The sequence below is a fragment of the Centruroides sculpturatus genome, unplaced genomic scaffold (assembly GCF_000671375.1).
Source record: "Centruroides sculpturatus isolate CEXI.00-Female unplaced genomic scaffold, Cexi_2.0 scaffold158, whole genome shotgun sequence".
Classification (NCBI taxonomy): Eukaryota; Metazoa; Arthropoda; class Arachnida; order Scorpiones; family Buthidae; genus Centruroides; species Centruroides sculpturatus.
The window spans coordinates 466,583-491,306 of record NW_019384347.1 but is presented as its reverse complement, the minus strand read 5'-3'; the positions used below and the strand labels follow the sequence as shown (position 1 = coordinate 491,306).

Genomic DNA, 24,724 nt, shown 5'->3' with positions numbered 1-24,724 from the left:
TATTAAAAACTAATCTATACGTTCATACACTTAGTTTTGGATTATGTTTATAAAGCTAGAATTAATGAAAATTCGAGTTTATATAAGGAAAAAAAATTATATATAAAGATATAAAAATATCAGAAAGGTTTCTTGATTAACTCAAAGCTAAGCAAACCTTTCTTATCTAGAAAGAAAATTCCGATATTGGAAAGAACAAAACATGACAATACTGATTGCAACATGTCCTTTCTGATGAGACCTAATCAGCCAGTATTGTCTGTGTCCTTAGCCCACGGCTCAAATGTAGCTGGAAACATTCATACAGTTATGACATAACTATGTTTTTTGACACATAACTTTTTGTTTTTTATGTCGACATAAGATATATATATATATATATAGCTTGTGGCAGTAAACAATTTAGCAGAAGTTCATCCAAGAAATTACAATTTTTCCTATGTGCACACATGTTTATAGATTGAAGAAGTGGTAAAAAGATAAATAAATTATCAATAATGAAATGTGATATTTCGTAAATTAAATATTAAAAATTGTTTTTTAAATAATTATATAATTAAAATTTGTCAATTTTCAATGGAAGCTTCAATAATCAATATAATATTTTCTAATTTTTCCTATATTTTGACGAAAACAGGTGCATGTGAAGCTCTAATACTTCATATCAACCTTAATTACTTGGCATGATATTTTTGTAACAATCGATCATTAAAACAAGTTTAAAAAAAACACTATATACATTTTTTTACAATGTTTATACACGTCAAATTGACCATGTTTATCGGGCGTCATTAATTTTATAATCTTCATAGTGTCACTTAAACGTACAGAAAATGATTATCATTATCATTAAACTCTATACTTTAAGGATAATTAAAATTCTATCGATATAATATTATAGCTTTATATATATATTTAATGTATTCTTTTGATACTGATACATCATTTTCAGTAGTTTCTACACAATATTTGTAGCAAAGAATACACATTTCCAATATTTTTCCCTTAAGAATAATGTCTTTTCTATAAAATTCTTTATCAAGAGTGAAGATTTATATATATATTATGTTTGTATGTGTCAAATTTCAACATTTTTATTGTTCTGGATTTCCCAATATCCGGATTAATTTTTAAACTGACAAAGAAAAGTAGAAAAGGAAAAAAAAAAAAAACTTAATCAAGTTAAGTTGATAGTGAGGTGAAGAAGAAGAGAAAAACCCTTATAATTTATTGAATTTTAATAAAATTTTTAAAGTTTATGACATTATTTTTAGAACATAAAATAAATAATTTTTTTAAACATTTCTGTGAGTAATTTTTTATGTATATTAATCTAAATAACTATCAATTTTTATGATATATTAAAAAAAATTACGCACTCTCTTCACTTACTTAAGTATATATATATATTTTTTTGGTTGGTGTTTTTCTTGGATATCTTCTAAGAAAAATCACACACACACAAAAAAAAATTAGTTTAATAAGTTGAATTTTTATTCAACATCAAAATCAATAAATGTATTGAAAGATAACCAACAGAGGAAACAAATTAAAGTTTTCAATGGATGAAAATCTGCATAAAAGATGAAGTGTTGTAATAAATATCTGATAGTAAAAATATCTTTACTTAATTCCAACGTCCTAAAATGAATATTAAGTAGTGTTTTGTGAGTTTTAATAGAATTTTTTTTTTTTAAATATATTTTCTTAAAAAAATTATTAAAATAATAATAATAATAATAATATTCAATTATCTTTAAAATATTCCTTGCATGATATTTCATCAAAAAACTTATTAAATTTATCAGAAAAACGTACTAAAAATTATTATTTTTTAATAAATACTACTTTTTAATATTCATAAATGTGCATTATTGTTTCCTAATATTAATCGAAGGAAAAATGTTTTTTAAATTAATTTATTTGTAAATCAAAATAAATTTAAAATAATAATTGAACTTTGTAAATGATTTTTTTTTCAGTAATTTTTTAAAAATATTTATTACTGTTGAATTTATCCTATTTTCTTTTTACTTCAGTAGAATTTCAGTTTTGTTGAAAGGAGTGCATCGTCTTTCAATACGAATTTCTAAGTGAATCTTCCTTTTTCATGTGCTAATATTTATACTCATTTTAATGCATATGAACATTGCAGTATATTTCCGGAAACAGGAATAAAAATAGGAAAAATATCGTGTTTTACTGCAACTACAATATCAAATAATGACTTTTTGGCTTACCGATTTTATATCCCAATTTTTTTTTTTTATTCCTTTATGTGATATTCCTGCAATATCTAATCAAATATATTTTACTCTTTAAGAATTCTTTTGCCAAAATATTAAAATATTTCTTTTATTTAAATTTATTCTCCTTTCAATGAGAAGATTTTAAATTTTACTATAGAAAACGAAGCATCTTTTAGATGATAATTATATATATTTTTTAAAAAAAATATGAGAAAATAATTATTTGATATTTTATTTTATAAAAAATATTATAAATTTTAATAGTAATTTATTATAGGCCTATATTTTTTTGAATTATTAAAATATTTTTTTAATTAGATTTTTTGTGATTGATAATCTCATTGATGTAGATGATGAATGATAGAGATGCTCGTATCTTATCTATTTTCAGTGTTGATATCTCAATTTATTATATTAAATTTAATATTTAAGAAGTTTAGCATTATTTCTTTCTAAATCTTCATATCTTTAAATTAATTATGTATTATTTAAATTAAAATATAATTTTATTAACATAGAACACGTATAATCAGTTATGAAACTATTAGTTTCTATGGCTTCATTTCTTAGTTTTAAGAATACTTTCAAGTGCAATTAAGATTACTTTATTAATTCTTAACCAGAATTATGAAATTATTAACACGATTAAATAAGAGATTTTTTAAATAAAATTAAATTTGTTTAAATCGAAATTATCTTGAATAATTTTATTTTAATGTATTATTATTATTGTTATATAAATCTGCTATAACTGATGAGGATAAATCATAATAATTTAGTTAGAAACTCTAATAAGAAAATACTTTATTTAATACATTCGAACCTCTGAACGACGGACACCGACGGGAACGTAAAAATTGTCTGTTGTTTGGAGGTTATTTTGTATGAATTTTTGTTTTAAGAGGTGTCCGTTGTTGAGAGGTGAACGTTATTGGAAGTTCGAGTGAATTATTTTTTCGGAAATTCAAAAATGATGAAACAGTAGAAATGCTTACATAATACTGCTAGATAAACAAAGAAAATCTCTATTACAAAACTATAAATTTTAAATTTTCCTTTCTCATATTTATTTTTTTTTCTGAATATCCAAAATATTATTGAGAATATCTCAATATTTTCTTTATTTTTCTTTCAAATCAATAAAAAAAATTATTATTTAAATTGCATCAAACTAATTATCTAAAAGAATATTATTCGTTAGAAAATATTTAAATAATTATTTCAAAGATTGAAACCTTAATGTAGAGAAGGTGAGAAAATTATGTTAAATTAATACAAGAGATGAAAGTAAAAAAGATAAAATAATATTCTTGATATTTCATTTTTTAATCGTGATATCGATTTTTGTATTACAAAAAAAATGAAATGAAAAAAAATGCAGCAAGAACATGTTGCATAATTTAGAANACCCAATTTTTTTTTTTTTTATTCCTTTATGTGATATTCCTGCAATATCTAATCAAATATATTTTACTCTTTAAGAATTCTTTTGCCAAAATATTAAAATATTTCTTTTATTTAAATTTATTCTCCTTTCAATGAGAAGATTTTAAATTTTACTATAGAAAACGAAGCATCTTTTAGATGATAATTATATATATTTTTTAAAAAAAATATGAGAAAATAATTATTTGATATTTTATTTTATAAAAAATATTATAAATTTTAATAGTAATTTATTATAGGCCTATATTTTTTTGAATTATTAAAATATTTTTTTAATTAGATTTTTTGTGATTGATAATCTCATTGATGTAGATGATGAATGATAGAGATGCTCGTATCTTATCTATTTTCAGTGTTGATATCTCAATTTATTATATTAAATTTAATATTTAAGAAGTTTAGCATTATTTCTTTCTAAATCTTCATATCTTTAAATTAATTATGTATTATTTAAATTAAAATATAATTTTATTAACATAGAACACGTATAATCAGTTATGAAACTATTAGTTTCTATGGCTTCATTTCTTAGTTTTAAGAATACTTTCAAGTGCAATTAAGATTACTTTATTAATTCTTAACCAGAATTATGAAATTATTAACACGATTAAATAAGAGATTTTTTAAATAAAATTAAATTTGTTTAAATCGAAATTATCTTGAATAATTTTATTTTAATGTATTATTATTATTGTTATATAAATCTGCTATAACTGATGAGGATAAATCATAATAATTTAGTTAGAAACTCTAATAAGAAAATACTTTATTTAATACATTCGAACCTCTGAACGACGGACACCGACGGGAACGTAAAAATTGTCTGTTGTTTGGAGGTTATTTTGTATGAATTTTTGTTTTAAGAGGTGTCCGTTGTTGAGAGGTGAACGTTATTGGAAGTTCGAGTGAATTATTTTTTCGGAAATTCAAAAATGATGAAACAGTAGAAATGCTTACATAATACTGCTAGAGAAACAAAGAAAATCTCTATTACAAAACTATAAATTTTAAATTTTCCTTTCTCATATTTATTTTTTTTTCTGAATATCCAAAATATTATTGAGAATATCTCAATATTTTCTTTATTTTTCTTTCAAATCAATAAAAAAAATTATTATTTAAATTGCATCAAACTAATTATCTAAAAGAATATTATTCGTTAGAAAATATTTAAATAATTATTTCAAAGATTGAAACCTTAATGTAGAGAAGGTGAGAAAATTATGTTAAATTAATACAAGAGATGAAAGTAAAAAAGATAAAATAATATTCTTGATATTTCATTTTTTAATCGTGATATCGATTTTTGTATTACAAAAAAAATGAAATGAAAAAAAAATGCAGCAAGAACATGTTGCATAATTTAGAAAATCAAGGAGGAATGTTAATGAAAATGCAAAGTTAAGCAGAAAATTAATACATGAAAATTCTTTTAATGATTATTCAAACCGACGATCTTCTCTTTGAATTTATATCTTTTAATTAAAAGAAGATACCAAATTTTTAGTAATAAAATTAAAATAAATAAATGAAAAAGAAAAAACTACACACGAATTTCTTTGAATTTAAATTCTTTCATTGAAGAACGAGCATCTCGTCTTAACTAAGAAGATCATTTAAAGTGGATACAACACTTTTTCTTCGTGCAGAATGTATTTAATGTGTGTTTTTTAAGTGAAAATAAATAACACATCAAACTCTAATACTATTAAATTTAATTTTTAGCAATGGTCATTCATATGATACGAACCAAACATGAACTTCAAGTGAAGTTTTTCTTATAAGATACATTTATAAGAAAGTAAACGTCTTCAATCAAAAGTTATGCTTCACTCGTATAGTTTCCTTCTTCTTCAGAGACATTATGCCTCCTTGTCATCACGCAAGATCCATGTTGAAACAGATGTTCCATTCAATAATGGTAATCCTGTCTTTCATATTGTGATTGATGCTTGATAAGTTGTACGGATGATATCCGTTATGGATGATAACTTTCACTTTATAATACTTTTCTCTACTTTTTGAACACGCTACAAGTAAAATCGCATCTTTTTTTCCAGTTTATAACGGCGAGATATATGAAAAAAAAAGAGTAAATAATAATTCGCTTAGAGACTTCATTAAGTGATTATTCTTTGATTTGATAAAGAAAGAATGATGTCATTTCTCCATTGGAAACGTTAGAAATTGGTTAAGAGGTTCGAGTGCATTGTTGAGAATCCTGGTAAATGTCAGCTAATGACTAATACACTCGAGAGAAACATTGATGTTAATGGTTAAAAGAAGAGTAGCACATTTCTTATCTCTTTATTTATCTCAATTTAAAAGAAAATAACACTTAATTTATTGTTCATCTAATAAATATCCTTTCATCGTTTACTGTAATCAACTTTCTTCATTATCTTAATTCTTATCTTCCAAAAGTAAGTATAAGAGGGTATGCTTTTATAGACTATAACAATGGAAAAAAATAATACGACTTAACAAGTTCTGATTGAAACTATCCATACCAAATTGGAATTTTGTTTTTCGTACGCTAAAATTGGCCTTATACAATATAATAAATTGTATTTATCTAATGTTAGGTCGATTACCGAATGAAGAGTTTGATAATGGTAACGTTCGAAAACATTTCTAGATACTGTAATGAATTGTTATTGTGATGATCTATAAGAAATCTTTGAAGAGCCCTTAAGAAATATAAGAAAAAAAATGTTTGTTTTCGAAGATAAAACAATTTATATGAGGAGAACAAACGAAAAAATAAGCAAATAAAATAAGAAAAGAAATGTTTGTTTCGTGAAACTAACTACCAATGCGGTCATCGACATTTTCTCTGTACAACTTTATGTCTTTGCTTTATTGAAGATTCATTCATATGTGCACGGTAAATGTATAAATTTTATGATTTCTACGGTTATTTTTTTCCTTAAGTGTAAAAATAACAGTAAAATATCAAACAAGGAAGAGAATCTAGACAAGTGAGTTAACGTCGTCCTGACAATAAACGATTTTCTGACAACATAACTTTTACGCGAACAAAATTTAAAGAAATGGTTTTTAAAGCAGAGTTTCCTTTGAAACAGGAAAAGATTCTATTCAGAAGCATTTGTTTGACGATTTATTGGATATATATTAGTTTCTGAAGCAATCTTCCAATAACGGATTTCCAAAAATGGTTCTCTCTCTCTCTCCCCTCTCAGTTAGAAATCGAATTCCTTTGCAAACAAATAGTTTTGTGTCGGTTGACAGATGTTAAAGGTTAGCGATAACTATAGGTCCCACCATCCAATTAGTTGACATATGAGTCATTAATATCAGCAGTAGACATTGATGAATGGCATCTGCACACTCACTCTTAAGAAAGTGATTTGTTGGTTGTTTAGAAAACTCGGATTTAAAAGCACTCGTCATTATTAACAGATTGCTTCTAACAATATAAACTTCTGTAACTTATTTTTTTTCAGCTTTATTTTTCTATCAGATTTTATATTAACTTAATTAATTTCTATACTAAGTTTATATTTGTTTTTCTTTGTTGATTTTAAAAAGTACAAATTCAATTATAATAGCATTAATGACTATAAATTAATTATATTTTTCGTAAGATAATGATAATTCCTTTCTCTTCTTGTTCCTTTTCTTCAATTTAATTCTGTTTAATGTCAAGTTAATTAATATTTTATTTTCAGTTGCTACTCTTTATCACGCAGCAAACAATCGTCGCTAAAACTTTAAGGAGGAAACAAACATAATAAAATTATTTAAAATCTCTTCTAGAAAAACACATATTTATTTAAAAATCCAATAAAAACAGAGCGAATTATCCATCATCACTTTTAAAACGCGAATAGAAGATAAAAGCTTAGTTCTGTTTCCTGCTAAAGAGCAACAAACTCTTTTAATGTTTCACAACGTTATTTTGTTGATGTAATAATATTTTTTCTTCCAAAATTCTGGAGAAAATAAACAAAGTACGTCTCAACTTTCGATTCGCCACTGACACAACGTGGTTCAAACTTATCGGATTCTGTAGAAGAGGTCATCTCACCCGGCGGCTGAAGACAAGAAAGTTCTTTCCTTCGCTTATACCCCTCCTTGGATTTTCTCTTTTTAGTTTTTTTTCCGCCACAGAAAATGATGGATACCGGTCATACATCTTTCTTTTTACACAACAACCACCGTAAACGGAAAAACTATACCCCCCTTTTGTTCCCCTTAATGTATCATCGCATCTTATACAACACAGTTGTGGTGTCAACTCTGGTTATCTCTTTTATTTATTTATTTTTTATTTTATTTTTTTTTCTAATACAAGTAATCCAATTGACACAAAAATTTTCGTTAAATTAACAAAAGAATTCGAATTTAATCACAAAAATTCTCGGATTTAGAAAATTCGAAACATTTACTCTTAAAGTCCTCTTACACTATAATTTAGCAATTTATAATCGGTTATAATTACTAGTAGAATAAACTTACAGAAGTTATAATTGCAGTAATACAGTGAATAAGTTGCACTGATACATCAAAGGCTCTATTATCTCTATCGGCAGCCATAATTATGATTACATTATCCATCTTCTATAAATGGATTATTAAATATTAAATTCCTGTTAATATCTTTTACAAAACGTCGATGTTTAAAAGCAGCTTTTATGTTTTTTTATTAAAGGTTTCTAAAGATTTTTATGGTTATTTTATGTAGTTTTTAGTTCACGCATATTTCTTCTCCTCATCTCTAGAGGGATTGATTTACGAAACATGGTTATGGTTACTTCATGGAAAAGAGTAGATAAGATCACACTGCAGTTGAGCTGATAGTTACATTTTTCCCCCTTTCTTTGGAGTATATTTTTTTGTTTAAATATACTAAAAATTACACGTTTTAATAGATTTTTAGAAGCGTGTATCTTTTGAAGTGCTCTTAAATAATATGTTTTTGTATCACTCAATAGTTACTTGTGAAAATGTTTAAACAATAGTTATATGCTATTTAATAAAAGTACTATATTCAATTTGAATGCGATATTATTATTATTTTTCTACAAGTTTTTCTGATAAGAGATACAAAATTAATTTTTCTTGGTTGTATCTACATCCTGACGAAGTAATATTATTTTCAGTTCAAAATTCTGAAGCCGACTGAATAGTGAAAACTACTGAACAGTGGTAGTTTGTCCTGACCTACGGGCTGGTTACGTGGAGTTTTCGTGTTATATTCACGTGTCTAACACCTAAATAGGAACCATTTTCCCATAGAAAGTCCTGTTTGGATAGACCTATCCTTCGGAAGATAGCCCATGTGTTGCATTACTTATCCCATCAATTCAGAGCAGGATTCAGACTTCCCGTGGCCCTGCGCTACGACACACAAGAGGTCTTCCAATTTTCGCCAAATAATAATGGGCAATGTATAATAAATTGTCTTTGAGAATAGAACTATGGTCTTCGTAACGTAAAGCCCCAAGCTGTTGCTTGATTAGCTTATACATAAATCTGGCTCTGCATCAATCCAATCCAAAGTTCTTAAATATGTTTTTAAGAATTGCTCTTAAATTTCAAGACTTTTTAATAACATTTTTAATGTTTAATGTAAAAAAAAAAAATCTTTATAAAAATCGCGTCATTAAATAATTCTCCAATTAAAAAGAATTCATCGTAAAGCATAAAATATAATTAAAAAATAATAATTTATAAGGAATTAAACACAATAAATTATTCAGAAAAGAAAAATTTTAATAAAAGTATTCATCGTCCTTCTACAATTAGAAATCTTTGAAGAGTTGCGAAACATTTTAATAATTAACTTTAAGAAAATTTTAAATGTAAATAAAGGATTAGCATTTTGGCTACAGAACTTAATTACTCCTGTTGGACAGATAGATTTGTATAAGTTACGTCATTAACCACCTGCTTCTCCGTAACACAAACAACGGTAGTTAGCTAAAACGTCGATAATTCTCTCCAGCAGTACGATATAAATGAGAAATCATTTTACCCCAATGCTTCATTCCCTAGCTTCATTGTTCTCTGGAACATTAGAAGCCCCCAAAGAGAAATCGAAAATCCAACTTGGTAATTCGATCTTACAAGAAAAACGAAATTTCGATTCGATACAGTAATCCACATTAAAAAAAACACACAAAAATACCTTAGATATATCACATAATTTAAGGTGTTATATGTATTTTTATAAGCTAAATAGTTTAGGAATTAATTCTTTTCTCCTGGAAAAATTCCAAACTTTGTAATTATATAAGTTATTTTTAGTAGTAGTTTGCTTCTTTCTCTTATTGCCATCTCTCTCTTCTTCGTGTTAGATGATTATAGCACCATGTTATTTGGCATAATATAAACTACTTAATTAAATTTTCTAATGTTTACGTTGCGTAGACACGAGCTTTAGTAATAACTGGTAGTTTTATATGCATTTTTCTCTTCTCCGACTTTCCATTTTAAGATATTGATTCGAAGGATAGAATGTGTAACACAGTCTACGTCTGTTTGTTACACTTTAATTCAATTTTTAAACATTAATTTAAGCATCTTAATCTTGTCTTAACTCCATTCGAGTAAAGGATATTATCAAGTTTAGCAAGACTCGCGAGAATAATGATACCAATGAGCATTGCTGAAGGAAAACCTTGATAATGCTCAAGAGAATAGTTGAAGAAACTAATATTCATGAGGATACTCTAGAAAGGATCTACGTTTAGTAATTCTCGCGAGAATAAAGTTTAGCGATGCCCAAGGGAAGGGTATGTGTTTGGTAATGTTGATGAGGATGGTCGAATCTAACTTTACTAGATTGATATTCGAAGAAGGATGGTTAAGATGTGGAGCAAATTTAGTAATCGTTAGATAGTACGGGTTGAAACTAAATTTGTTATTTAAGTAGGATGAAAATAGCTTAAGGATCTATTTAATAGGATAAATTTATTGATGTTAACGTGATGATTTAGGAAATTTGGCAGTGATTAATCACGTATATCAATGATGAAAGTTTGATGTTAAATGGATAAATATATGCTTAAAGATTATAATAAAGATACCATAGATTGTCACAAAAGATTTGAAATCGATTTAAATACATTAAGAATATAAAGATTCTTATCTTGCATCCTTTCATCTAATTCAGCATCATTTAGTAAGATGAAGATTTTAAATCACGTAATGAAAAAAAACTACAATTAAAATTTATCAAAATTAAAATAATTCGATTAAAAATTAAAATTTTTAAAACAAGTTAAACGAATTTCAATTATAAATAAAATTTAATTATGATTTAATTATACGTTACTTTGAAGCATTCACGCTTTGAAACTCGTGAAAAAAATAAAGAATTATTTTTCAATTTTATTAAATTAAATTAAAGAAATTCGATTATTTTATTCAGAAAATTTTTTCATCATGATTAAGGTAAAGGAGATTGAAATATATTTTTAAATAAATAAATCTTCAGTATGTTGGGGAAGGCATTAAAAAAAAAAAATTTGATACTTTTTAAATGCTGCGAGCGAATCTACAAAATTATTAGGAAAAAAAATTCAATTTGAAAGATGGATTACTTATGTCCTACAAAATTGAAAACCCTGCAAAACTTATTTAGAATTTTGCAAAGTGAAGATGTAGTTGTTAAAAGTTAAAGTGGCGATTCAATCACCTGCGACATTGATGTAGTTTATGCCAAATCTATATTGAATTTAACATTTATTTTATGACATTTAAACAAATTTTACATATATAAAATTTATTTAAATATTTTAAAAAATCTAATTTAATTGAATATTTTTTCCTTTCATAAAAGTTAAACAAGTAATTCTAAAATAATCACTAACAGCTTTTAGTTATTGTAGCTGCTGGAATGACTCATAAAGAACAAATACAATGAGTCAGACTTCGACCATTAGAGAGGGCTCCCAACTGTTAAGTTAAAGACTTAAATTTGACTGTTCCATCTATTTTTTTTCCCATGGCATTAACAACTATACGGCACTTGCATTGGCATAGGATGTAGATAAATCGTCTTCAATCCCCTTAAAGTGTTGTAACTGCTGATTGTTCGCTCTTTCTATTGGCATTTTTATCTTTTAATGCATTTAAAATTTCGTACGTAAGTTTAGATTGTCTGTTTTTTTTTCTTAATTTTCTTATAGAAAAATCTCTATAAATTCAATTTAAATTTACATATATATATATATATATTTTTTTTTTTTCAATTATAAAAATGTTTTTCCTCTTTTCCATCATCCTTACAACACAGTAGTCAGTGTAGAAAGTAATTTAATACATTAAAAATTAAGTTTAAATTAGAAAATACTGTATATATATACTCGTAAACTATATAATTTTAGAACTAATAATTTAATTTGTGTTCATAAATTAGACAATTTACGTTACAAAACTTGATAATGTAATTCATATTGTAAATTATACGATTTACGTTCGTAAACTATACAATTTACCTTCGTAAACAATACAATTTACGTTCGTAAACTATACGATTTACGCTCATAAATTACGTCATTTAATTATAATACGAGAAATCTAGAAAATTTTTCTGGAAATATTTTATGCCTTTTAACTTCATCAGAAGTTTNATAATACATTTTACTCATTTTAGTAAATGAATTTTTAGTATATAATTATTTTCATGTGATGAATGATGTGTATTAAAATTATTTTAATTTCGTTTCTTCGCTTAAAACACTTATTTTATTCTGTATTGATGATGATGATGATGATGAAAAAAAGAGGAGAGGGTAATCTTGAAAAGAGAGGAATATAGATATTAATAATGAGAATAAAAGAAAATTATAATAACGAGGAAAATAAGAGAAGATGATAAAGATAATGATGAGGAGGAGGAAGAGAAGAGGCGAGGATGATGAAGAGGAAAAGGAAGAGTAAAATGAGAGAAGAGGATAAAGATGATAATTAAGAAGAGGAAGAGGATAGAAGAGGTTAAATTATGATAAGGAGGAGAAGGAAGAGGAAAAGGAGAGAAGAGGATAAAGATAATGTTGAGATAGAGGAAGGATGAAATAATAATTATGAGGAAAAGGAGTAGAAAGAGTAAAAAAAGAATAATGAGGAGAAAGAGAAAGAGAACACGAATAATAATGAAGAGGAACAGGAAGAGGATGAAACTCATAAATATATTTTTATCTTCATAATTTTTAATTTGGATAATTTTATATTTAAAATTAATTTTCAAATTTTTGAAATGATTTTATTATTAAAAATAAATAAATAATACTAATAAATAATAAATAAATAAGTAAATCAATTTTATTTATTAAAATATAATAAATATAAAAATTAATTATTGAAAATTAATACATGTTGTAATGTTTCATTTAAGTGTGGTTACAAGAAAAGAAAATAAGGAGAAGATGCCATTATACTTGTAATTCGTTTATCAGCACTTGTGATAAGTACAAATTATATACAATCATTGTTTTTCATGTATGCAGCGTAAGACAAAAGTTTCTTTACGTTTATCGTCATTGCGAATTTATGTTTATTGTTGATGGTTAGTAGACGTGTTATAATGTTTTTCTTGTTGATAGTAAACACTGTGGATCCTGTGTGTGATCTAAGCCGAGTGATTTATGTATCGGCTTATATTATTGGGAACTACCCTATTTGGCTAATAGAGAATGGCTGGAANTCTTAAAACTTCAGATTGATCAGACACTTACTATACTACACAGGCCTACACACTTCGTTAAATTCTTTTTTAATTTATAAGCTATTTACATATTTTGAGATATTTATTCGTGATAAAATTTAGTACATTACTTGACTTTTATTATATACTTTTATAAATAAATTTTAACTATAATTATTTAGGAGGGAAGGTTGATAACGATGAGGAGATGAAAGAGGATAAAGAAAATGATGATAAATAAATTATTTTAATTATAAATCTTACTTATTAAGAGCTGAGAGAGGCTAGATAGGATAGGGAATATATTACAAATATAAAGAGATATCCCTCCTGAAGCTATAAAAATATACAATAATTTCTGTAAAATAAATAAAATACAAATATTTCACTAATTAACAGAATAAACTTTAATTTTATATTATTTTTTATCGTATTTTTTGCATAAAATTATTGCATGTTGTGGTCGTTCTGTACTTATTTATCTCCTCTGATGCTTTTGCATATTCATAATTTAATAGTTGACGATTTTATTTTATGTTGTTAAGAATATTTTAAGTTATAAAAATCAATAAAATATAAAATTCTTCTTTGTAAATAATGTACAGAAGTTGGAGAAACAATTTTAATTAATTTTTAAAACGCTGGATCTAATAAAATTTGTGGTTTAATTTGCAACATGTTTACTTTTATGAAAAATGATATGTTAATCGTTTCATACATCAATTTTAACGTTAGAAAAGCGATGAAAATGTTTCAAAATATTTATTTCTGTTGTTTGTTTGCAGAATGTTTGCTAATTCAATAGTTTTGCTGAATCAACAAGCTATCAACAACAAAAATCTGGTATAATCACGTGTCAAATCCATACAAGTTGCTATACCTTTACATTCTTAACAAACACATCTTCGTAAATTTACTTTATTATATATTTACGGTTAATTGTATCTCATAAATATTCATTTCTTGATGCATAGAGTTTATTAAATGCGGTATTTTTGATACCGTGTGTCTAAAAGAGAAGGGAAAAAATTAAATAATTAGTAAAATGAATGAATAAAAATTGAATAAAATTCCTACTTATAATGTATTGGTGTATGGGAACAATGCCAAATCTTCTTGAAAAATATAAGAGAAATCTGGATAGGGTTCAAGCACTACGATGCGTGAACAGCAGTTCCATAGTTAAGTTATAATTGATAGTAACATGTACTGTACAGACTTTTTTATAAACTATTTCTTCTGTTATATTCTAAAAACTACACAGGATGATGGCCCAAAAGTCAGTTAATTCGTGATTCAGTGGCTTCATTGTAAATCGTTGTTCTCGGTTAACTGAGTTTTGGACCACCCTCTGAATTAAAAAAACATTTTTTTTAAGGATATTATATTCATTTTTGAAGGAATTTCGATCTGTCAATCAGACCAATTTTTGAAGAAATAAACAAAAAGTTTTTGTTTTTTTTAACTTCAGTTCTTAAAATATTACATTTTTCCATTAAGGCCTTGTCAAGAATCTATGTTCTTAAGTTAGTTGATTTCTTTCTGCTATGGTAAAAGCAGTTAACACGATTTTTTCAGTGAAATGTTTTCGTCGATTCGCATTCCAAGCAATCGACTAGGAAGTATAGGAGCACTTCTTGACATAGGGAGAGGTTTATGCTTTCCATTCATTTGCCACTACTTGCGATGTTGCGGATCGATTGTTTTGACTCGGCCACGAATAATACGATCCTCACAAATACTCAAAAGCCTTGGTCCAACCATCACGCTTCACTTTTTCTATATTGCTTTTCTTCTTCGTACGTTTCACAAATATATAAGAAGGAACAATTTAATGGGAAATGTTTCTTTTTTTTTACAACTGAATACTCTTTTTAAGTCTTTTTTGATGAATAATTTTCATAAATTTTCCATTTATAAGAGATATTTTCTTATATTTGTTTGTTTCTTACGAGTCATCCAGCTTCTATCTTTAGCTTACCAATCTTCGCATTAAACTTTAGGCTATTTGTTTTATTGTAACAAGCTCTTTTAACCGTATAATGTGGTCAAGATGCTATTTTATGTTTTCGACTCACAATACCGTTTCAATATTCTTCAAATTTTAAAAAAAAATCTTAAAAAGTTTATAGTTTTTCTAACTATTCCAACTTTTCTTAGTGAATGTCCTCAATATTGAACTTTTCAATTCTAACTTTTTAGTATTGAATACGTTGTTTTGAATGTATATATATTTTTTGTTTTTATTATAATTTATAGGCACAAACGTTTTATTATTGAACATTTTAAGTAATAAAGTCTTTATTTCTTTTATAAGATTTTAACTAAATTTTCAAAGTAAACTTTTTATTTAACAAATTTCGGCATTTTTACTTGTAATTTAATAAAATATATTATGAAAATGTAAAAAAAAAAAACATAACTGTAAATATCCTGCAAGTAAAATTATGCAAGAAAAAGTAACATACTTGGATACAGAGATGGATCTTGAAAACAGATTAGACTGATCTACCGTAGGACATTTTCTCTTCTTTTTTTTTTATTTTAAATATATTTTATTAAAATATATGTATATTCTACATACATATATACATAGAAAAGAGAGAAGTTATGTTGGTTTTCTGGAAGAAATTTTTGTTTTGTTACGCGCGCGCACACACACACACACACACAACCTACAAGACTTAACTGCATCGTTGTATTGATCTTTAGTAACTTTTATAGTTCTTTCTTATTCTGTTCACGTAAGTTTTGAATATAGATTTCCATTAAAACTTTTACAGTATCTCATTTCGTATTTTGAGACAAGCCAATATCTCTACTTATTTTGTTTTTTTTTTTTTTACAAAGTTTAACAATAAACAGGATGTATACTATGCAATAAACTATATTGTCTCGTTTAATTTTATTATAAATAATTCTAAAACGTTAAAATTGTGTATAAAAGATTATTTTCCTATTCGGGATAATTTAATATTGTAAATGTATACTCTTGTATAACCTGTTGTTAATTAACTGCTACTGTAGAAGCATCGAACTGTTATTTTATCCGATACTAATGACTGTATATATAGACAAGAAAAAAAATAATAAAAATGCCCAGTAGAGAGTTCCATTAACTATCGAATGATTAAGCGAAATCCAATTAAGTCTATAAAAATAACAATTCTAATGAATAGTTGTTTACAAGAATGACGAGTTTTTTTTAAAGAATTTCAGTCGTAAATCAATTTTAAACGCCAAAAATCTGCACACAAACAACTTGATCTTTATACATTGAATGACGATGGCACGCAAATCGCTACCAAAGTAGAACATTAAGAACGTTTAGTATAGAGTAATATGCAAGTTTAATTAACCTTAAGAGTGATGAACGAAGGAGATCAAACAGTTTTATGGATTCTAGGATACACAGTAACGAAATGCGAAAAGGTCTCGCCTCCTTTAACTTAGCCTTTAAGTTATTTACGACTTAGCATTATGGGCTACTTAAATCACTCTTTAATTAAACACAACTCTTACCTACGTGCATCACTTATCTAAATGTTTGGAAGCTTTAGAAAATATGGATTTTATTGATCGATACGTATGACGAATTTTGCTCTAGGTTATGACATTGAAAATTTATTTCATCTACTTTTGCTAAACAAACGAATTTAGTCGACGTTACTTGCTATTAACGTTTAAGCATCGACTATTAATGTTCATTTCTGCTATTATTTCCGATATTGTATAACAAATGAATTATCTAATATCGCTGTACCAGTCACAACTCTTCGCTATCTATTTTAATATATAAATTATGCAAATGATTGCCTTTAAAATCTTATCCTTCCTTGTTAATTATTATTATAAATTTTACAACGAATGTATATTGTTTAACTCTATTTTTCACTGCCTAATTATTATCTATACCATAATTTCGCTATCCATACTGCATTGAGAACACTAATATTGCTACATAATATAAAATATGCAGATCATTAAAAATTTGTAGACCATTAAGTACTCTATAAGCATATAATGCATAACCAAGAATAATGACACCGAATAATATATATATATATCTATGTTAAAAGCCCTTTCTAGGAGCATAATTACTATTGATGACCCCTATATTGATATGAAATAGTATATAAATGATTTAATACATAACGTATTGAATTTTTTGTAACGTTTTTTTTTTATCCATTTTCCGAACTGCTAACTCTTAAATCCTCATCCTAGTTTATAACCCATTGGTGAATCTAGTCAGCGTTTTCGATCGATTATTTTCGAGTGAAAAATTACTTTTACAGATTATAAATTACCTTTTTTTAAAATCCGATTTATACATATTTTACCAACAAATCCTAGTTACGTAACTGGAGCTTTAAGGATGCATTAGATGTAATATTTACAATGGAACCGTAAACAAATCTTCATCCTTCAAGAGAAACTCTTCCTTATATACATTCGAGCGTGCATCCTAAATGTATATAAATCTTAAAGAATTTACCACTTATGATAAATATCTATAAAAACAGTAAAGAAATCTATATTTTTAGATCCAAAATAAGATTTTATTGGTTTCGAGAATCAGCTATTTTGTCACGTATTCTTTTCATGTCCATTATATCTAGGTGACATATTTTCTCGGTCTATTTCTTTTCCTATCCTTTGCTACACTTGAAAGATGGGATATGATGTATTTTTTTTCGTTTTAGCTCCTGATAAATGCACCATAACTTAACATTTGAACACGTGGACAGTCTTTTGGCTTCGGATAACAGCACACCAATCCCTTTAAAGGATACCAATAACTGATTTATTATATTAGAGATTCTCTTTCATCTCTCATTGGAAACGGAGATTTGAAAGAAAAATTGAGATGGGTTTAATTTTTTCTTCCTCCCTTTTATGTTTTTTAGTTTGTTAGAACCGAGAATTTATGTGCTGTCTGTAAAAATATATAGAAAACCATTTTTTAACTTGTATTATCGTATTTGTATCACTTTCCACGAATGGAGCCTATTAACACGACATTCTTAAATGTGCAATTTCTTCGTTTATGTACTTATACTAATTTGAGAACAACCATAAGAGTTAAATCGAGTGGAATATAAAATTGAGGTACTGTACACAAAATACCAAATGCCACTTTAGCAATTCTAAACATCTGATGTTAACAGTATTATTCGAAGTGCAAACAATATAAATATTGATTGTTCTCGCGAAAAAAAAGTTGTATTTTTTTCTATGTTTTTTTTTAGGATAGAAACACTTCAGTTAATTTATGACCGCGATCTAAAACTGTAGACACAAAGGCTGTAGTGTACAGACACATCTCTGTACTGTCAATACTGTACGCGTTTAGATTAATGTGATTAGAAAACTCTGGTGTTGTTAATGTGTTAGCCTTTAGTGTTGTAATAGTTTACTGAAATTTTCCACAATATAATCATCAGAGTTTCAATTTGCATTATACAAAACAATTAAGATTAATTATTTTAAATTATTTTATTGTTATTTTCTTCGTTAATCGTTATTTCTTTGTTTTTTTTCTTTCCTTACGAAAAAAAGGATTCGTAATTAAAGACACTCTTAATGTATAGTATAAAAGAGCTTTAAATTAACGTAAAAATTAAATCTTAATTACAATTTTTATAATATCATTTAAATAAATTTTTTTTTTTTACAAAGTTTAACAATAAACAGGATNCTCTTGTATTCGCCATCTTTTAAAGGAAAAATCCAAACAAATAACTCATTAAGCAAAACGTAATTGAAAGCAAAAGACCCAATTTACAAGGGAATTAATTCATTTACAACTCTTAATCAAAAATATTATATTCTTCTGACGTACAGTGTACGTGTGTACTACTAAACTATTAATTTCGACTACAAGAAAAATGTTTAAAAATATAAGAAAGTTATCCTTTTTTATTTAAACAATTAATAATAATAATAGTTAAACAAAAGAAAATTACAAATTGTGGTAATAAAATAATTATCCTTTTATCTTAAAAAAATGAAGAATTGTATGGTTTTTTCTCTTTTTTTTTTTTTTAAATCTTATGCTGGAAGATTATATATTTGGCAGAGATTGTTAAAATTCTTTTCTACTTAACAAATGATGGAAGTTGGAAACTCTGTGGTCCCTCTTGGTGCGTAAAGATGCCTGAGGCAAACATCATAACAAAGAAGAGACTGCTTTGCATTTACTTTCTCAGATAACGATTGACTGAAAAATTTCCTACCATTTTTTTTTTTATAGAAATGGGTTTTATCTCTTCTTCTTTTTAAAACTTGATATCTTTTATTATTATTTTCTCTTTTGATAATGAGATAAACTTTTGATATTTTTAAAGGTATTTAAATAAATTCGTTTTTACCCCCTCTCTTCGTTAAATTAAGAAATTAAGTTTAAGTTTCTATAGCGGTTTAACCAACCGGTATCTCGCGAGCTCTTTTGTAATCCCTAACTGTATTGTTTCTTAATGATGTTTCTCTTCCAATGTGATAAAGGTTGAGATGCGATGTTCTAGATGAATAATTCTGCTCAATATTAATGATTAGATAATCGAAACAAAGGCTTACAACAATAACAAGAACTAAATAAACTAACTTTAGATAATTTAGAGGAAAAGATAATTAAATTTGCATTATTAATTTTCTTAGTTTCCTCTAATTATAGAATTAGGAAGTTGGCATGAATAGTCAAAAATTAAATTTAGTTTTCGATCGTATAATTTTATAAAATTTTAAGTTAAATCGATCGAATATTTATAATTATAAATAGGATTAATTTAAGGAAAATAATATACAAATTTTTTTTTTCCTTCAATTATTTACGAAGATTTCAATAATACTTCAAATAAGTATAAAGCCGATAATATCGTCATGAGAATTGTTTTAACTTATTGAAATTAATTAAATTTTAAAATTTGGATTAATTTAAAATACTGAAAAATCTCTTTAAAATGTTCAAATTTCAAATTACTCAAAGATCTTAGGAAATATAATTCTTTAATTTATTATTAAGTTTGTTAGATATAATAATAATAATAATGATAATAACTTTCGAAATTTAAATGAAAATATTCAATTAAGTATATTTAATGCAGAAATTTGTAAAAACAATAAGTAAAATTAATTATAATTTTTAAATATATTTTTATATCGAATTTAAATTTGTGTAAAGCATAAATATGTTTCGAAGTAAATTAAAAAATAAATAAATAAATAAATAAATAAAGAAGAAAGAAAAACGTTTATAAAATATTCTAAAAAATTATACATAATAATAGTTTATTTATCGTTTGATTAAGTATTAAAACTCTTAGTAGATATAAGAAAAGGGATATTTATAAGAAAAATAACTTGATTAGTCATTATATATTTATGTAAAAACATTAATTAATAAATTGATTTAATTAACCCTTTTTATTATCGTCTTGATTGAGCTGTATATAAAGTAATATTATAAGATATAAATAGGAATTTGTTGACTTGTCTAAACACTTTAAACAAGCAGACAAATTCTAATTTTTGTAATTACTCCTTATTAATAAACTTTGTTACTCCTTGTTGCAAGGAGTAACAAGGTTTACTAAGAAGTAGGTTTACTCTTTAAATAAAATAAAATATATCATATATTTTTTTTACAAAATATAAGCATAAATAAATAAATAAAAGTAACGAAAACAAAAAAAAAAAACATTTCAATTATTTCGAACTAAATCACTAAGTTTGTTTCCTCCTTTTCGGTAAAGTACCAATAAAATTTTCAATAAGATCAAAACAGATAGCTTGACAGAATCGATCAGATAAGACATACGTTCCACATAATAGAAAGAAATAGCTAAAACATTCTCGTATTTTCAGTCATTCCAGAATACCAAGCCGTTTTCGGCGGAAAAGTAGTACTACCATGCAATGTCAGTATCCGTACAGTCGAAGAAGATATTTCCATCATCCTTTGGTATAAAGGCGACTTCGGAGTACCAATCTACACCTTAGATTCCAGAAAGAGTACACTTCAAAATGCCAAACATTTTCCAAGTACGGAATTGGATTCCAGGGCACATTTCGACGTGACTTCAAAAATTCCTAGATTGGTTCTAGACCCGGTCAAAATAGAAGATGCCGGTGAATACAAGTGCAGGGTAGATTACAGGCGATCGAGGACAGTACTCAGGCGTCTAAGACTTCGAGTCATAGGTAACGTATACATATATTTTTTTATCAATTTTGTATTCCTCTGTCGATTGCGGTTTATGTTTAATGTTAAAATTCACCTAGAGTTTACTTACAGTATAAAACTTGTATCCTGGGTATCGGTTTAGAAGGGTCAACCATCATATTTTATTTTATTTTTTTATTTTTTTTTTAGTTTTTAAGTAAAGTTTTCCAAGAGTGCTTTTTAAGCACCAGAGATAGAATGGAATACAAAATGAAGGAAACAATTGTATGTTAGCTTTTGTAAAAGAGCTCTTGTTCTCCTTATCATCGATGCGAAAAGAAGTAATTTTTTTTTTATTCTTCTTATTTTTTTTATCTAGGATCAGCAAAATTTTCGGTTGTTCAACAATTTATGGTTTTTCTCTGGTAGATTTTTACTACTTTTAGAATATTGGTTTCTTCTCTTCAATCGTCGACGAATTTCGTATTTGAGGTATCCTTGGTAAATATGTAACAGTAAGATTTCTGAAAAAGTCGTTAAAAATGTGCATCTGGATATGTACGCCCCGCTTATCGTATGAGACTGATAAGAATATTCTTTTTTTTAAAAAAAAATCATATTTTGTTGCCTCCTATCTGGAAAATATGCATATCCATCACTTTAATATTTTCTTAAACAGTTAAGATATATATATATAAATAAATTCCTTAAAAAAAAAAAAAAAAAAACAAAAATGCAATGCTAAGTTTGGCCATCTCTCAGCGTAAAAAATTAGTCATTAAATTATAATATACGAATGATATTTAATTAAGAAATAATTGTAAAATTTATTATTCGATCGATACTTTAACGAAAACACAATATGTTGTGTGTTGTACGGAACTTTTAAGAAAAAAAAAAAATTTATTATCTTGTACTTCGCATTTTAATAAAACTTTGCTATCATCGATTTAATGTTTGTGTCTTAATTAATTATGGTAAATTGTGGGAAGAAACGAGAGTCTCGACTGTTATTAAAATCTTACAGACTTTCCTCGAATGGCTCCATCTTTCTGTGTTATAAAACTTGCAAAGTTGTTTTATGCTTCCAATATTCTTCTTAATGTTAACGCGCTTTTAATGAAACAATTTCTGTTTTTGATATTTTTCGAAAATAACTTTCGATCTAAATATCCTTTTCTATTAATTTTCTACTTCAAAGATTTGTTATTAAACAAAAAAAAAAGAAATATAATTTAAATAAATATTTTAATCCAGTTCGTATATAATGCGCAACTTAGCAACTGAAACTTGTTTTTTTTTTCTCCTTCTATTCTATTGATTTTTCAAATTGAATTTTTTTTTCTAATTTTATAAAGTCAACGATATTTAAATTAGATTTTTTAAAATGTATTATAAGTTTTAATTTTGTTTATGGTCTGATGGATAAGTTAAAAGTCAAAGTTTTTACCAATGATAAATTAAAAACCGTAATTAAAATGTCAAGAAATCGAAGGAGAAAAAATTAATTTTATATTCAATAATAAGTAAAAATTTTAATTTATTTACTATTTAGTAAGATTTTTATTTAATATATATATATTTTTTTATGTGAGAGGATAAAAAATGACAAGTTTTGTTGATTTATTTCGTATATTTACGTTATAAGACATTATATTTTTAATAATATAAATAATTATTTTATAATTTCTATATATAATCTTATTAGAAAATCATTAAAAAAAATGTTAATTTTTAATTTTATAAAATATTTAGTACCACCCAATGATGTTATTATCAAAGATGAACACGGGCAGAGGATGAGAGATATCATAGGCCCTTACGATGAAGGATTTTATTTAATATTAATATGCGAAGCTGAAGGTGGTAAGTATTTAAAAAAATTTGTTTTAATTAAATATTGAATTAATAATTACATTAAATATATTTAATTCTTTTAAATTGAATTAATGTTTGTTGCAATAACGATTATTTATTTAAAAATTGTCAAAGTTTTACTTATTTATTTAATAGGACAATTTAATGGGAGTAAAAATATAAATTGCGTTTAGAAATTGCACTGTAAAAATCTTTTAAACAAAATACATTTTTTACTTTTATAGCTTCACTTATTGCTGAGTTACTTACTTCAGTTATAAGTAATGTTCTCGTAATTTATGATTAGAAAAAATAAGAGGAGGAGAGGAAAGTAATATTTTCTAAAAACTCACAAACAACATTATCCGTTATAGCTACTTAGTTTTTGTGTAATTCTGTAACATCTGTCAATAACAGACGGACAACGGACAAATGCATTTAGTGTACTTACACGAAACATCTGTTACAGGTTCACCACCTCCTTCAGTTACCTGGTGGAGAGGGTCTACATTACTAGATGACAGCTACAAACCAACAGTTAAAGGTGTCGTCAGGAACGAACTGACTCTTAAGAATTTACAAAGATCTTTCCTTATGGAAGTTTTCTCTTGTCAAGCATCCAACACAAACTTAACGGTTCCAAAGACTAGTTCTGTCATCCTAGATCTTAACTGTAAGTTTAATAATAAAGAAAATCATTAAATAATCATTACTTTCATCCGCTCCATATAATTTTATAAATTAATATATTAAAAAATAATCAATTTAATCTTAGTACCTTTCTACTTCTAAAGATATTTTTGGTGTAATAAATGTGAGGAGGAAGAATCACATTGATAGAATTTCTAGAATACTTGGCATTTTGCCCTGAATTCTTTTGGACTTAAGCCATTTTTGACTTCCTCACTACCTTTTACTGTTAAGGTAGATAGAAAATGAAAAAGGAAAAAGAAAAATGAAGATGTTTATATGTGATAATCCGTTTGTTCTATACGTTACAGTGAAGCCACTCGAAGTGTACATCATCGAATCGAATCGACCCGTATCAGCTGGACAGGAAGTAAAATTAGTTTGTGAAAGTACCGGTTCGAGGCCTCCCGCACATTTATCGTGGTGGAAGGACGGCAAGAAGCTAGAATCGTACAAGGAGAGCGTGTCAGATGATGGAAACATCACCACCAGTTTGCTAACATTCACACCTTCTGTTGACGACAACGGGAAATCTTTGTCTTGCAGAGCAGACCATCCGACGTTGCCAAATAGTGGAATTGCTGATAGATGGTTACTCAATGTACACTGTGAGTCTTATAGTGTCAAAATAATAAATTTCTA

At 26.1% G+C, this 24,724-nt stretch overlaps 1 protein-coding gene across 5 annotated transcripts in view; it reads left to right on the top strand.

Moving 5' to 3' along the window:
- Positions 1 to 24,724, top strand: part of LOC111636439 (hemicentin-2-like) — a 146,901-nt gene that overhangs the window by 104,381 nt on the left and 17,796 nt on the right. For all 5 annotated transcript variants that reach the window (XM_023381699.1, XM_023381706.1, XM_023381695.1 and 2 more), the window contains 4 exons: positions 21,238 to 21,573; positions 23,291 to 23,401; positions 23,862 to 24,065; positions 24,394 to 24,690. In XM_023381699.1, the coding sequence (XP_023237467.1) occupies positions 21,238 to 21,573; positions 23,291 to 23,401; positions 23,862 to 24,065; positions 24,394 to 24,690 (948 nt within the window). The remainder of the gene's footprint in view (positions 1 to 21,237; positions 21,574 to 23,290; positions 23,402 to 23,861; positions 24,066 to 24,393; positions 24,691 to 24,724) is intronic.